This window comes from Eptesicus fuscus, chromosome 18 (genome assembly GCF_027574615.1).
Source record: "Eptesicus fuscus isolate TK198812 chromosome 18, DD_ASM_mEF_20220401, whole genome shotgun sequence".
Classification (NCBI taxonomy): domain Eukaryota; kingdom Metazoa; phylum Chordata; class Mammalia; order Chiroptera; family Vespertilionidae; genus Eptesicus; species Eptesicus fuscus.
Window position 1 is genome coordinate 42,126,795 of NC_072490.1, and position 14,631 is coordinate 42,141,425.

A 14,631-nucleotide genomic window follows, 5' to 3' on the forward strand; every position below is an offset into this window, starting at 1 on the left:
ATGACCACCTAGGTCAATAGAGAATACAGAATGCTGGAGAGACCTGACCCTTCATTAAAGGAAGCAGAGAGAGAGATGTGCAGCCTCTGAGTATTCAGTCTGTCCTCCCCTGGAAGCCCGGTGGTAAATGGTGATGTCCAAGAGCATGCTGGGTCCCAGTAGACCCCAGAAGCCTCACAGCCTCTCGCTATGGTGGCTTCTCCTCATACAGCTGCAATGGTCCTGTTGTCAGCTGGTCTAGATACAAATCAAGGACCACTTCGCTGGGGCCAGCACATCTCACCAGTGTCTTAGGCAGTGTCTGGGAGGGTTATGGAGTTGAGGACACTTAGGCGTAAACTAGGTCTCATTCATCACTGTGATTCTTCAGGCTGATCAGCCTGGTTCTAGTCTATTCCTGGACAGAACCTGGCTTCTCCCATGCCTTTCAGCACCCCGCCCGGTACTCGAGTCCTCTGGACTGAGAGTGGTATAAATTCTTGTTAAAAAGATACACCCATGTAGGGAATTTGTAGATAGGCACAAGCATTAGAAAATGAATCTTACATCTTATTTTTTTATTTGACTATTTTAATTCAAAGGTAATAAATGCTCACATTAACAAGAGAAGCGATCCAAAGATATATAAAGGAAAAGTTCACACTGACCCCTACCACCTCTGAGGTGACCAGCATTGACATCCCAGGAAGCGTTTTTCCTCAGTGGGTAGGATTTGAACACGTAAAGAGGAGAAGGGAGTAGATCCAGAAACTCAAAGAAGGAAAATCACAAGTCCTGGTGGGGAAAATGTAGGAGGAGCCAGAATACAGCTCTGAGACAGGCGGGCAGACCGGGGCCTGAGGCGGGTGAGTCTGGATCTTGGTAAGGGATGAGACCCTAGACAGTTGTTATTAATATGGAGTGGAAAAAGCACCAGTTTGTGAACTGCTATAAAAACACAATGAATTCATGTAATGTCATTCTTACTTTTAAAGAAATTGCTCAACTTTTTCTACAGATAGATTCATGTCATCGGGTAGTAGTTCATAAAAACCTGAGAAATGGTGCCCACAGAATTCTTAAAATATTCCATAAACTAGGAAGAAAATGCATGTAGGTATAGGAGAGCCTGATGCTCACCCTGTGGACTCAGTGAACTGGGCCAGCCGCCAGGCTGATGGTCACAGTGCAGAGATGGCACACATCGGGAAGTATCACAGCCACTGGCCTTTAGCGGACAGGAGAAGAAGTCGATGCTTTAAACGTGTGCCTAGCATTAGGGTTAACAATCTAGGCCTTCCTGGAGGTGTGCCGGGCACATGGACACCTTCTGTCAACGTGGGATGAAATAAAACAGCAGTTGAAGAACATTGGGTCAGAGGACCAGGGTTCTGACCTGACACACAGGCTTGTATCTGATGTTCCTAAGGAGAACCCAGGCTTGACGACCACCCAGGTAGCTCCTTTCTTCCCTGGCCCACCCCCCAGCTCAGTGGTTCTTTCAGAAAGTGTGCATTTTAAGAAAAGTGTCTTGTTTTCTACAGTGACAGCCAGAAAGTGGTTCTTTCCCTCTGGCCCAGTAATTCCACTCCCAAGACTTCTCCTTAAGGGAACACGTCAGCAGGTGGCCAGGTGGTTTTGCATAGAGCTCGTCCTTGGCAAGGTGAACTACAGTAGCCCCTCGCTTCCATGCACACAGGCCCACACAAGAAAGTGGGAGCCATCCAAATGTCTGCTCTGGAATGGTTTGATCAATTGTAGAATTTCACAAAGGAATCCAGTGATGAACTTAAGCATTATTATGAGAGTGGAGTGTCGGTGGTGACACCGCCTTGGGTTAGGATACACTGTTGACGACTGTGGGAAGCTGTCCTGCCTGCAGCTCTGTGACACTAGGTGTGCACATGGCTGGCATCTTCAGGACTGAAGTCGCTGTGCTGGGCTGGGGTTTAAGAAGTCCGTTCTCTCTGTGATGTTCTCTCAATATAACACGGAAGAGAAAAGCATGTGGGCCCGTGTGGGTCTTCAGTCTGTACCCAGCAGCACGGGGACGAGAGGCCAGCGCTGAGCCGGGTGCTTCCTCTCTTCCAGGCGCTCCCGTATGTCGCCCTGCTCATAGCTATGCTGTTCTTCATCTACGCGGTCATCGGCATGCAGGTGAGCCCAGCTCCTCAGGGTCCCGTTTGCTCGGTAGTCCCAGATCTGGGGCAAGATGCACCTCCGCCAGGTGGAATGGAAAGCCAACACGGCTGCTGCTTAAGAGAAAAGGAGATGAGAAAGACGTGGCCCTAAAGGAAAGAGAGCCAGGCTCAGAAGAGCAAGGAGGGGTTGGACTAAGCCAAGAAAAGCTGGGTTTGGTGGTACCCTTCACCGCCACTCCGAGTCTTGGGAGAGTCAACTGATCAAGAAAATCCATAGCTGATTTTAGCAACAGGAAATGCCATACTCAGAGAAGCCAAGATTGTCCTGTGTTCTGCACCTGACCTGGGACCCCTGTCTTGCCTCAGTAGCACCTTGAGAAGAAGCATGAGACCAGGTCCTTCTGTGACCCGGCTGGGGGGCTACAGGCTACTGGTCAGCTCCTCCTGGGGTGGGGAACAGGACGGAGGCTTCATCAACAGCAGCCCTGACCCGAAGCTGCAGTGGGCAGAGCCGCCAGGAGGAGGGGGAGGTGGGGAGTCCCCCATGGAGACGAACCTTCTTGGGTGGTGTCTGCCACATTCTCGCTGGGTTCGGGTAGATGCCCTCTTCCAGATAAGGGAGAGGTGTGAGTGTAAAGAGATGGCGTGATTCCCGAGGAGAGAAGGGGTCATGCTGATGTATTCTATTCTGAAGGCAGAGAAGGATTCACAAGTCGCTAGGAATCCTAGCAGGCGTTATGAACCGGCAGTCACACGCTGGAGTCCCTGTCATTCAGCAGCCTGTGCGCTGTGTGCCCCAAAAGGTCCTCTATGGCAGGGCGCTCTCAGCCTAGCCCAGAGCTGTCTCAGAGAACTGGAACTGCGTGCACGTACCACCCGGCTCACGCGGGAGGCTTAGCCTGCGCCACGCTCTTCTCAAATGTCAGTCTGCTTCTCTGAGTCCCACACATATTTCCTAACTTCCCCTTACCCTGGAGGGAAAGCCCACCCTGCCCTATGTGGCCGGCGGCCCCACGCTTGTCTGCAGCCTGACCTTTGTGCACACCCGTTCTCTTAATTTCCAGGTGCACCTCTGAGGCCTCAGTTCTGGGCCTTCATCTCACCCCCAGGCGCCCCCCTGACCCAAGGCCCAGCCTCAGCTATGCGGACCTCCCTGTGCCCCGCTGTGCAGCTGGCCCACCAGCTCTCATCCCAGGGCTGCTGCCTGGTGCTTGCTTTTCTGTCCCTCCTCCAGGGTCAGAACTCCTTGAGGGGAGAATGTATCTGCCGCCACCTGTTCCTGTGGTTAGCACAGTGCCCGGCACGTCTTTGTGAATAAATGAAGAGCCCCGCACGTGGGAAAGCCCTGTGGGTGTGGCTCGAATTTGAGTTAGTTCTAAATTCAGACAGGGAGAGTTCCTTTTTTCTTCTTTTAAAATGACAAAATCTATTCTTTTTTCCCCTAATAATTTTTCCACCTAGATGTTTGGGAAAGTTGCCATGAGAGACAACAACCAGATCAACAGGAACAACAATTTCCAGACCTTTCCCCAGGCGGTGCTGCTGCTGTTCAGGTGACTGATCCCTGCACGGGGCGCGTGGCTCTAGCTGTGGGCTGCAGAGTGACCGAGGACACGTGTTACTCACCAGCGTGGCTGTTCCCAGTTGGTCCTGGTGGCTTTCTGTGCTTGTTTGTTTTGTGTTCTTAAACAGAGACACTAACAGCTCAGCCACAGGGGAGTGTTGCTGGCTTGTAGAAACTGCTGTGTTCATTTCGATTGTGGTGGTTTATCCCTCTGGGAGTTGGTGGGTCTACTCAGGCCGCCAGGGAACTGGAAGGAGATAAGCGTACGCGTGGGAGCCTCACCCACTGAAACACAACCAGGCAGGCAGAGGTTTTGCAGGAGCACAGAGGCCTTTTGCACAGCCAATGGGGCACATCCTAAGATGTGGAATTTGAGATTTTACGGGATTGCTTTTAACCCCAGTTCATTAACTTTGCAAACAAGGGTGCCTCAAAGTGAGAGAACTTTCTAGAAATTATACAAGTAATTGATAAGGACTCAGTGACCAGATAGCAAGTCATTTGAAAGTTAGGCAGTTTCCAGTCCGTGGCTTTCAACAAAGTGAACGGGGTCTTATCAAGTTGTCAGATGTTAAGTCATTAAAAGAGAATAATCGATAAAAACTGTAACATAGGGGTTTAAAGAAGAGAAGGCACAAAACCAAACATCTCATTTTACAAAAAGAACTGATGTGCTCGTATCGATTGATAGAAATCGAAGTTATAGCAGGGATACTGAAATAAATTGCATTTGAAAATAAGTAGGAATTGCATGTTTTCACTAATTCAAACTGGCTTTTCAACAGAGTCCTTAGGTTTTGCTCCAATGAGAAACTTTTAAAAAAAAAAAATGTTTTAGAGGTCTGAGCCTCAAATCCCTCTACGCCTACTAATAGCCCTTCCTTTGCTCGCTCTAAAAAAGGTGTGCGACCGGCGAGGCCTGGCAGGAGATCATGCTGGCCTGCCTCCCGGGGAAGCTCTGTGACCCCGAGTCGGATTACAACCCCGGGGAGGAGTACTCGTGTGGGAGCAACTTCGCCATCGTGTACTTCATCAGCTTTTACATGCTCTGTGCGTTTCTGGTACGTGAGCAGAAGGGCTCCCCTCGGGATCAGCAGGTGTTGGTGTAGCACTTGGAATTCAGACCAGGGACGTTGCCCCACTCACCTGCTGGGGGTATTCTACGCTGGTGAGCAGCCCCCTCCACGCCACTAGGCAGGCGTGGCCGGCTTTTGTTTTTTGTGTTTTTTTTTTTCATTTGAGTCTGTTTTATTAAGTTGAGGGGATTACACTTCCTTTTCTTGAAGAGTTCAGAAGAAATTCTTTAAAACTTTGTTTTCCACGGATTAAGGTCATGAAATCCTGTTGGATTAGTTAGTGCGAATCACTCTATTAAGATATTTTTTTATTTTATTTTTTAGTTATATACTTTTATTCTTTTTTTAAAAATTCACAAAGTTTATTATGAAAATTATCGAAGATACACAAGAGTGTAGTGTAATGAGGCTTCTGTACCTATCACACGGCTTTGGTTTTAATTGCCAGTGGTAAGCGCCTTCCTTGTGAGCAGGGCCTCGAGGCTTTGTCACGGGCTTGTGCGGTCCCTACCCCACTGCTTGGGACCGCTGGTGTCTTTATAAAAAGATCAAAGCCCGTGCTCATAGCAGTGACTTAAGAGTGTGAGTTATTTGGTAGCAGTGAAGCGATAACACTGCCGTGTGCTTCAAAGGTCCAGATAATTCCTCCCCCTGCCCTCCCCTGGGACTAGACCAAAGCCATCCCGGAGAGCTAGAAGTCTGCTTTCTCGTTAACCGTTCTTCAGGGGGCGTTTTACAGCCTCTCTGGGGAAATGGGTTCACATGTTTCGTGCCCCTATACTGAGGAAGCTCTCACCGGGGTCCGGCCGGACGTATCTGAGTGCCACTGAGGCTCCTCCCTCTGATTTGCTTTCACAGATCATCAACCTGTTTGTGGCCGTCATCATGGATAATTTTGATTATCTGACCCGGGACTGGTCTATTCTGGGACCTCACCATTTAGACGAATTCAAAAGAATATGGTCAGAATACGACCCCGAGGCCAAGTAGGTTGGGAAGGATGCCCTGGCTGTTTGTGGAGGCTGTTTCTGGAACGGGGGCTGTGGTTTTGGGGAGGTGGGGTGGACTGAACGCTCAGCACTGCTGCCTGGACCTCACGCTCTGCTTTGTCTCAGGGGGAGGATCAAGCACCTGGACGTGGTCACCCTGCTCCGCCGCATCCAGCCGCCCCTGGGGTTCGGGAAGCTGTGCCCACACAGAGTAGCCTGTAAGGTGAGTGTCCCCTTGGGTGTCTGACGGCCTCTCTTGCAGAGACTCCCTGGTTCATTCAGAAACCACTCGGTGACCTTCCCTCACACCTGCTGTCAGGCGCCCAGGATGCGGAGACAAATGACCCATGGTTCCCATCCTTGAGGCCCTCCCAGAAGTGTCGCTCCTGGGACACCCTGTCAGCCAGCAATAGGAATAGGAGGGGAATTGTGTCATTCGTCATTGGGTGAAGGCAGGGGACGGTGACCTTTGTGTCAGGCCCAGGAGGAGAGACGTGGGGGTTTGTCAGATGGAAGGAGCACAGAGAACCCCGACGCGGAGGCACATGGGGCGTCACTGGTGCGGCTGGGACAGAAGAGGAAGTGGTGGAGGGCACAGGCGCGTGTGGTGTGGCTGTGAGGAACCTTCCAGGCCAGGCGGAGTTCCAGGGAAGAAGCACGGGTGGACTTGCGTGTTAGAGGGAGAAGTAAATCGGGGCAGGGGACACCCGGGAGAGCTGTGGGGACTGTCTGGGTGTGAAGTGATGAGCCAGAGTGAGGGCAGTGGGGGGTGGGGGGGAGAGGAAGTGGCTGAGGGCTCCACTGAGGAAGTGGAGTGAAGAAGACTGGGTCCCCGGGCGTTTCTAGCTTCTGTGCTGGTGGATGCGGCGCTGTGCCCCTGCGCTGGCGCTCCTGTCCTGAGCACAGGCGATGGCCGGGCGTGGGTGCGTCCAGACCTCCCGCTCCGTTTCTGTAGCTCTCACTTCAGACCCTGCTCCCTGGGAGCCCCGGCTGAGCTGTTTTCCCTCCCGAGAGCTCACAGTGACTCACCTGGAGTCGGCTGTAGCAACAGAAAAGAAGTCCCTTTCTAAGAGAAATGCAGGGTTTGCCTGTGGAAACTCTGCCCTGTGGGAACCCAGCCAGCCTGCACTCCAGGGCTGCTGGGCCGGTTCTGGACAGACCCAGGGAGCAGAGTAGAGTCTACTGTGTATTTCCAGCTTTCAGAGATTTTCTCAGCCACACCCGTTGCTCCCTGCCCTGAAGGACCAAACACTTGCAGAAACCACGTGGACTCCACAAGGGTCGCACCAGGGCAGGTCCTTAAAGGACACTCTGTGTCAGGAATAGTCACGTACCCCTGCTGTAGTTGTTGGAGGACCCGAGTCCCCTGCCCTGTGCCTGGCTCATTGGACCTGGTACCACATTTCACCCTCACAACAGCCTGAAGGATGTGCCCAGAATGGAGGCCTGACCACAGGACACAGGGAGAGCTGGTTGTTCAGAAAGGGAGAAAAGTGCTGGAACAGTGAGATGGTTAAACAATCAAGGTTAAGCACAAAGACAGAGCACACCAAGGGCCAACATCTGTGTTTCGTGACTAAAAGCTATGATCTTTGTCGTGTCAGAGCCCCAGCTGGTAGGTGCTCCTCACATGGCTGGTGAGTTACATTTTTAGGGTGGACCGGAAAAGAGATGAGGGAGAAACAGAATCACTGCGGGAAAGGAATCACTGCGCTGTCATCATTCACATGCCGGTAAGAAGCTTCTCTTTCTGTTTGCAGAGACTAGTTGCCATGAACATGCCTCTCAACAGTGATGGGACAGTCATGTTTAATGCAACCCTGTTTGCTTTGGTTCGAACAGCTCTTAAAATCAAGACGGAAGGTGAGCATGCCCTGGGAGCAGGTCAGCGGGTAGAACTGGGAGGAGATGCCACCTCCCACCTGTGTTCTCCCGTCTGGGCCTTTCCTTGTCCAGGGGAGGGCGTGGGAAGGGCGCGGTGAGTGCAGTGAGAACCTTAGTGCTGGTGGGCGCACTGTTCCCACCTCCCTCACCCCTCTTTCCTTCCTTTATGCTTCTCTTTGTCCCTGAGAGTTTTGAGGTGACTCATACCACTGCTTACTAGAGAGCGGAAATAGGTGGGAGATCAGGGCAGCGTCAGCACCGTCACCCCTGAGCTCACTCCAACTGACCCTTACTACTCGTGTGACCTTCGTGAGGGGTTTTTCTGTTCTGAGCTGTAGGTGGTTTCTCTGTGGGAAGGAAATGAACACACCTACGTCAGGGGAAGTCCTGGGGATGAGGTGAGAGGATGCCTGCAGAAGCCCCGCTGCAGTGCTGGCACGTGGTGGGGAAACCCTATCACGACCCGCGTCCTCCCAGCTGAGACCAAAGCACACGGGTCTTAATAAGCCAGGAGCGTGGCCATTGATTGCAGGTGGCTCGGTGGCAGCTTCAGAGGTGGCATGGAAAGCAATTGCAGCAGGTTGAGGGGTGACCATGAGGTGGAGGAGCAGAGGCTGTGAGGGAGGAGGGGGAAGAGGGACCAGTGGTGGACACTGCGGAGTCGTGGGCAGCTGTTTTCCCGCGGCCCTGGAGCTCAGGGTGACTCTATCCAGCAACGCCAGTCCCTGCAAGCTAGCGGGCTCCTTGCAGTGGGCCTCCTGCACCTGGCCCCACCTGCATCAGCGAGGGATGCAGGAGGCGGGATGGCCTTCTGCACTGACCTGTCCGTTGAGGAGACAAACGTCAGCCCATCTGATAAGACCAAGATGATGCGGGTGCTACAGATGAGTCCGCACAATGGGAATTGAACGTCTTATGTGGGTGGAATCTAGTCTGGGTGTTCAAGGATGGAGGCAGGATTCGGCACTCTAGGCTGGGAGCAGCGGGAAATGTATAGGTGTGGGCTTGGGAAGGTAGAACATGGATTCCAGAGTAAAACATGGTCCGTCCCACGGTGGAGTGACTGCAGCTGTTAGGAAGTGTGAATGGCCCTGACCGGGGAGCCTGCGGGGAGGAGCGCCCACCCGAGGGCCATGCTCCTACCAGGTCGGGCTGCGGGGAGAGCGCATGGTCCCAGCAGAGGGATTGCTGGCCAAGAAGCAAGGTTTGTTTTCTCCTCTTGCTCTTTGAATCCAGGGAACCTGGAACAAGCTAATGAAGAGCTCCGAGCTGTGATAAAGAAAATCTGGAAGAAAACCAGCATGAAGCTACTTGACCAAGTTGTCCCTCCAGCTGGTGGTCAGTGCATTCTCTTTCCTAAGTAGCTCTTGGCCAACACGTGGGTTTCAGGGTCGTGTCTGCCGCCAGCCCGGCTGCGGGTTGCTTTACGAGTCAGCCAGGTCACTGAGGCCAAGCGCCAAAGAAGGCCTCCGGCCCTCTGGTGTAATCACTTGGGGTCACATGAGCAACCTTCCAAAGGAGAGGCCTCAGCGGGAGGGGAACCAGACAAGGTGGCTGGCGCCGGGCTTTTCTGCTTGTGGGGGGATTAATGTTGGAGGACAAGCCTGCTGCCTCAAAACAAAAAGCCTAGATTTTGGGGGTCCAAAATTAAGTTTTTAAAGCTAGTTTCCATTTATCCTTTAACATATTGGTGAAAGCTCCTCACCAAAAATTTTTAGCGTTCAGAAAATGGTATTTTCAAAATGTTCTTGTCAAGACTGAGTTCACTACCATAACTAACAAAAAAATAAATGTCCCTATCATTAGAACTTAAGTAGGACAGGACTAACAGGCATGCTTTTTTCTTTCGTTATTTATCAAGAAATAACTGACTAAACTTTTTTCAGATTTATATATATATATATATATATATATATATATATATGAATTTATACACTGTTTTTCCACTTTCGTTTGAGTGCACATGGACTTAGAAGTTGAGGTGGTTGTTTTTCGACTTTTATTTTCAAGTTTTAAAGGTGCAGGATCCGTTCAGGTCTGGACACTGACTCCAGAACCCCGGGCCAGGATGGTGGCCAATACCTCCCCCTCTGAGAAGGTGACAACCTCTGGCTCTTGGGGAGAGAGCGTTGTGCTGGCCAGCTCTGGTCGTCAGCATGAAATGAGAAGCAGAATGAGATGTTGTCGCTGCACGGGACACCCATAGCTAGCACGGTCATGGCTCAAAGCCGGGGAAGATGGCCCACAAAGAAATGATAAAGGGGAAGCAAAAAGGCCCCCAAACCAAAAAGAACAAAACCCTCAAACTCCCCCCCGCACCACCCCGGGGACTGATCCCGCACACATGTCCACGGGAGAACGGATACTGTTGTCCACAGAACTGATACTGCACATTTAAAACAGCTCTTCGGTTTCCTTCTTTTCTTTAGAGCTGCACACCCAAGTGCTCGCATGGCTGAGGTTAATCGCTTTATTAAAAATTGTCGTAACAATGTGCTTGAGCTTTTTCTGCAGCCTCCATTCCTTTCAACTCTCAGTCTTTCAGAATATTCTGAAGCAATTCTGTTTTAGGGTGGTGGCATGGAATCAGAGTTATCTCTTGCCAACTGTATTCCCCTACAATGTTTCTTGAAATACAGATGCATGCTTCAGAATAACGGTCTGGGCTGGCTGAGTAAACCTTACCTTGAAACACCACCTTCATTACAAACTAGTCTCACGCACATGTCAGGGCCCATCATGGCTAGATCCCCTTGGACAGCATCCTGTGAAGCTTCGTTTCTTTTCATTTGACCAGAAAAAAGTCCAAAATTTGGCTCACCATCTAAGCTCCCTTCCTTTGAAAAACCGACCAGCTTTTAGCTCTACTAGACACCTACTAAAAGCTACATATTCTTCCACATTCTTGGCCCAATGACGGGCCTTGGCTTTTTCTCTGCATCTCTTTGAATGGAGTGGGTGTTAATCTATTTCAAAATGGCATCAAGTGGCACTGTGAAACCGAAAAGTAGGAAAGGGGGCTGCAGGAGGAGATGGGGTCCTCCGGAAGTCCCGTGTCGTGGCTTGTGTATGTGCTGGGATAATGTTGTCGGACTGAGTCTCAGATAAGTGCTGCTGCCTCTGCAGAAGGTCGAAAGGCCTGGGTTTCTGGCTGCAGTGAGCAGACCCTGAGTGAGGTGCTGGGCAGTGTTCTAATTCGGTCTCTGTTTTTAAGTCTTTCCCATGCCAGTTGGCCAGTGGTTCCCACCTTTCCCTCGCCATGGCACACTTAGAAAGTGAGAATATTCGTTCAGCCCTCCAGGCCAGCAAGTGGGTAGCTCCCATGGCTGAGGGGCTCGGTGTCCCCTGTGCCGTAACCTCGCAGAGGGCAGCAGACTCAGCCAGGCCAGCTGTCCCTGTGCCGGGACTGGCCTATGCGGGGTGGTCAGGGAGACCCTTCCAGACCCAGTGACAGTAGGTGCCCATCTCAGGAGGAGTTGCTTGCAAGTGTGATGTGAGGTGCCCAGGTTGTCATGAGCTTGATAATAAGGGACCACTCAGGATGGAGCCCTGGAATACCAGCTGAGGACTTTTCTGTGCAGGAGTCTGTGGCTGTGGGGACAGCCTGTCTGCTGTCTCCATCATAGGCTGATGTCTCATTGCCCATCTCTGACCCTTGCTCATGTTCTCCCCTCCACTCTTGTCACGTATTTCATGGGTCCTCCCCTCCCAGAGGCTCTCCTTGCTTTGGGCCTTTGCTCCTTGACCTGGCTCCTTAGCCCCTTTGCCCTAAAGAGCACTCAGAGCCTGCTCCACCCCTTTCTCTCCAGTCCTGAGCCCACGCAGCCTCCCTTCATGCCTTCCTTCTCTTCCTTCTCTTCCTGCCCTGCAATGGCAGGGGTGGGGAACATCCGGCCCCGGGCCATATAAGGCCCAGAAATCATTTTGTCTGGCCCTGCCAAGGCATTAGGGGTGAGTTAATTAAATGTTTGACCAAATATGGCAGGCTAATTTTTAAGCTGATAATTCGTATGGCCTGCGAATGATGTTATAAATATCCAAATGGCCCTCGGCAGAAGAAAGGTTCCCCGCCCTGTGCTATGGCTTTCACTCTCCTGTTTTTAAAAACTCTTCCTGGGCTCAGTCTGTTAGCTCAGCGTCTCAGTGGAGCAGACCACGTGGACCTTGCACCCTGCCCTGCAGAGCCCTGGGTGGCTGTGCTCTGCTCCATGTGGCCCCTCAGGGAGAAACACGTCAGCTCTGCACTGAGGACACTGTGGCCTGGCTCCAGGACAGGGGGAGCTCAGACCCCCCTGCAGGAGCCCCTGGGCCCCTCCAGGCTCGCACAGTCCAGGCTGAAGGGAGGTGAGGGTAGGCCTGTGTGTGCTGGGGCATCCTGGTGTGGAAGGAGGAGGTGGTCTTCTGTGGATAGAGTGGCATTTTCCTGCAAGCCCCCAGAGAAGGCTTGGAAGTCTGGACTGAGAGGCCACTGTGGTGCAGCAGACGGAGAATCCCCCGCGTCCCCAGGCATCTCTAGGCAGTCAGCAGTCGGTCCCGCTCCTGATTGCAGCCCAGTAGCGAGAGAGACTTGTACTCTGGGAGAGGCCACGCCACAGAAGAAGGTGGCCCGTGTGGCAGGAGGTAGGCCATCCCTCAGGGCGGTGGTGCAGAGGAGGAGGAGAGCTGGCTTGGTGCTCAAGTCCCAACCTGACTGGCCCGGGGCAAGTCTTCAACCTTCTCAGCTGTCAGTGCGGGTGAGCAGATCCACCGTCTCAGAGTTGTGGTTGAAGAGGCCGGGCAACCCAAGCGGAGCTCCCTGACTCGGGGGCTGGCACCTGTAGATGCCCAATAGGAGGGGTGGCTGGAACTGGTGTCCAAACACCCCTGAGCAAAACAGAGAGCAGCTCAAGGGCAAAGGTTGAAGTGTCAACCCGCATGGTCTCTCTTCACCTCTGGCCTCCTTGCCCACGAGTGCATCATTGGACCAGCCTGAGACAGGTGAGGGACCATGGTTTCACATGCTGCACAAAGCCTGGGGTCCACTTTGGTGGCCCCTGCACCACTCCACACTCGCCCAGCTTGGGTTTGGAAGGAATGCAACATGTTCTCAAAGTCAAACCACTCCAAGCATCTCCTCTCACAGGAACACTGAGTAGCTTTTGACAGGATGTTTGGAGAGGCAGCCCTGGAATGCCCAGCAGTGTCCAGACAGAGACACCTTCCACATGGGCGCTAAACGAACCCCACCCACGGTGCATTAGGGAACACAGTGGGCCTCAGTGTCCCCCAACTGTTTGCTGTAAAATCTATTGCAGGGGATCTCCCTGTTGGCCGGGTGTAAGATGATAGTGATTCTCGTGGCTCAGTCATCCAGCCCCCAGAATGAGGGCCACCCAAGCAGGGGGCTGCGTACCTTGCATGCCTCTCCTCCTGTGGTCCTCACAGATCCTCTAAGAGACATAGCCCCTTTCATACATAGAGGTTAAGCTCCTTGCCCCAGATCACGTGAAACTCTTAACAAGGGCGGCCCCAGATCACGTGAAACTCTTACAGGTTTAGCTGTGCTAAAGCCTGAGGGCTAGCAACCATTCCACCCCAGCCTCTGCAAATCATGGTCAGCGGTCCATGCCCACAGGGGGTGGGCTCAAGCTTCCCACCCAGGAACCCTGGGCACACTGCACCCTGGGGGAGCAGGGCTTGTGGAGATCCTGGGGCACACGCACACTGCCAAGGTGGTTTACCCGAGACAGCCAGAGCCTCTATTCTGCCTCATGCATCACCTGTAAAATGCTCAGCAGAGTTCCAGTTGTTTCTGAACAAAGCAGAAGTAAGTCAGCTCCACCATGAGGTTAGTTGGCGCTGTCACTTACAGCACCCGCCCCCCCCAAAAAAAAGCCAAACACACACACACACACCACAACTAGTTCTGAATTACAGACCAAGAAATGGCATATGGAGGCTATTGGCAGAGAGTCAAGGGGCACATGAAAATCTGGGTTTGCAGTCACTTGAATGAACCTTCCTCTTCTTCTGAGCTTGTCTGTCCCCTTTCTGAGGTCTCTGTCTTTATCTCCAGGCATCGGGATTTGAATGGTTAATTGCCCTTGGAGTTCATGGTAATTACACACGCAAATCCCTGTGCACAGGGGTGAAAATATGACCTAGGAAAGCCTTTTTTTGTTTTGTAATTTTTATTTTAAGTAAATAACCAAGACAGCACTTGATAATGTTACTAATACGCTGCTCTACTAAACTTATGACAAATGTTATTTTCCGCAATTTTTGAGTGTCGGTTTATCTAACTGACTCTCATTTTGAGCCTTAACTGCTTTGCCGAGCCCTGCTTTTCGCTAGAGCTAGTCTCCCTCCTGTGTTCTAAGCCGAGAGCTCAGTGCCTCTGCGCTGTCCCCCGCCCCTCCCAGAAGCCAGCGTGTAGGCTCTTGGTGCAAATGTGCTGATTCGGGAGAGCTGTGTCTGGTCTCTCCGTTTAGATGATGAGGTAACCGTGGGGAAGTTCTATGCCACTTTCCTGATACAGGACTACTTTAGGAAATTCAAGAAACGGAAAGAACAAGGACTGGTGGGGAAGTACCCTGCGAAGAACACCACAATTGCCCTACAGGTGAATTGTCGTTTTGTTGTCTTACCTTTTCACTAACCACTTTACGAGCTTATTTGAAATATTAGAGAGCTGACAGTTCATGGTTGAGCAGTACCACAAGGATGTGTTTAAACTGAGATACCGCACACACCCTAAAATGTGGACTAGCCATTTCTGGGCCACCAGGTAAGTGCCTCCCTCTCCTTGCTTCCTCTGGCGACGGCTGCGGCCTGTGGCACAGGAACCCCAGGACAGCCCTGGGGGAGGGGAGCGAGCACTGCCCTGGCGCCTCTCTCCTCCAGGCTTCTCCCCAGGCAGTGCCCTCCCGGCAGGCACCCATCCGCCCCCAGCCCTGGGCTCCAGCCCTGGCTGCCCAGTAAACAGCTTTCCATCTGAACGCAAGTGCTTTGTTTTGTTT

The 14,631-nt window shown here is 52.2% G+C and overlaps 1 protein-coding gene across 3 annotated transcripts in view; it reads left to right on the top strand.

Annotated features, from left to right (window-relative positions):
- CACNA1D (calcium voltage-gated channel subunit alpha1 D) overlaps nt 1-14,631 on the top strand; it is a 295,364-nt gene that overhangs the window by 257,307 nt on the left and 23,426 nt on the right. For all 3 annotated transcript variants that reach the window (XM_008146330.2, XM_008146333.2, XM_008146329.3), the window contains 8 exons: nt 2,071-2,136; nt 3,582-3,673; nt 4,586-4,745; nt 5,619-5,746; nt 5,876-5,972; nt 7,510-7,612; nt 8,870-8,971; nt 14,104-14,234. In XM_008146330.2, the coding sequence (XP_008144552.2) occupies nt 2,071-2,136; nt 3,582-3,673; nt 4,586-4,745; nt 5,619-5,746; nt 5,876-5,972; nt 7,510-7,612; nt 8,870-8,971; nt 14,104-14,234 (879 nt within the window). The remainder of the gene's footprint in view (nt 1-2,070; nt 2,137-3,581; nt 3,674-4,585; nt 4,746-5,618; nt 5,747-5,875; nt 5,973-7,509; nt 7,613-8,869; nt 8,972-14,103; nt 14,235-14,631) is intronic.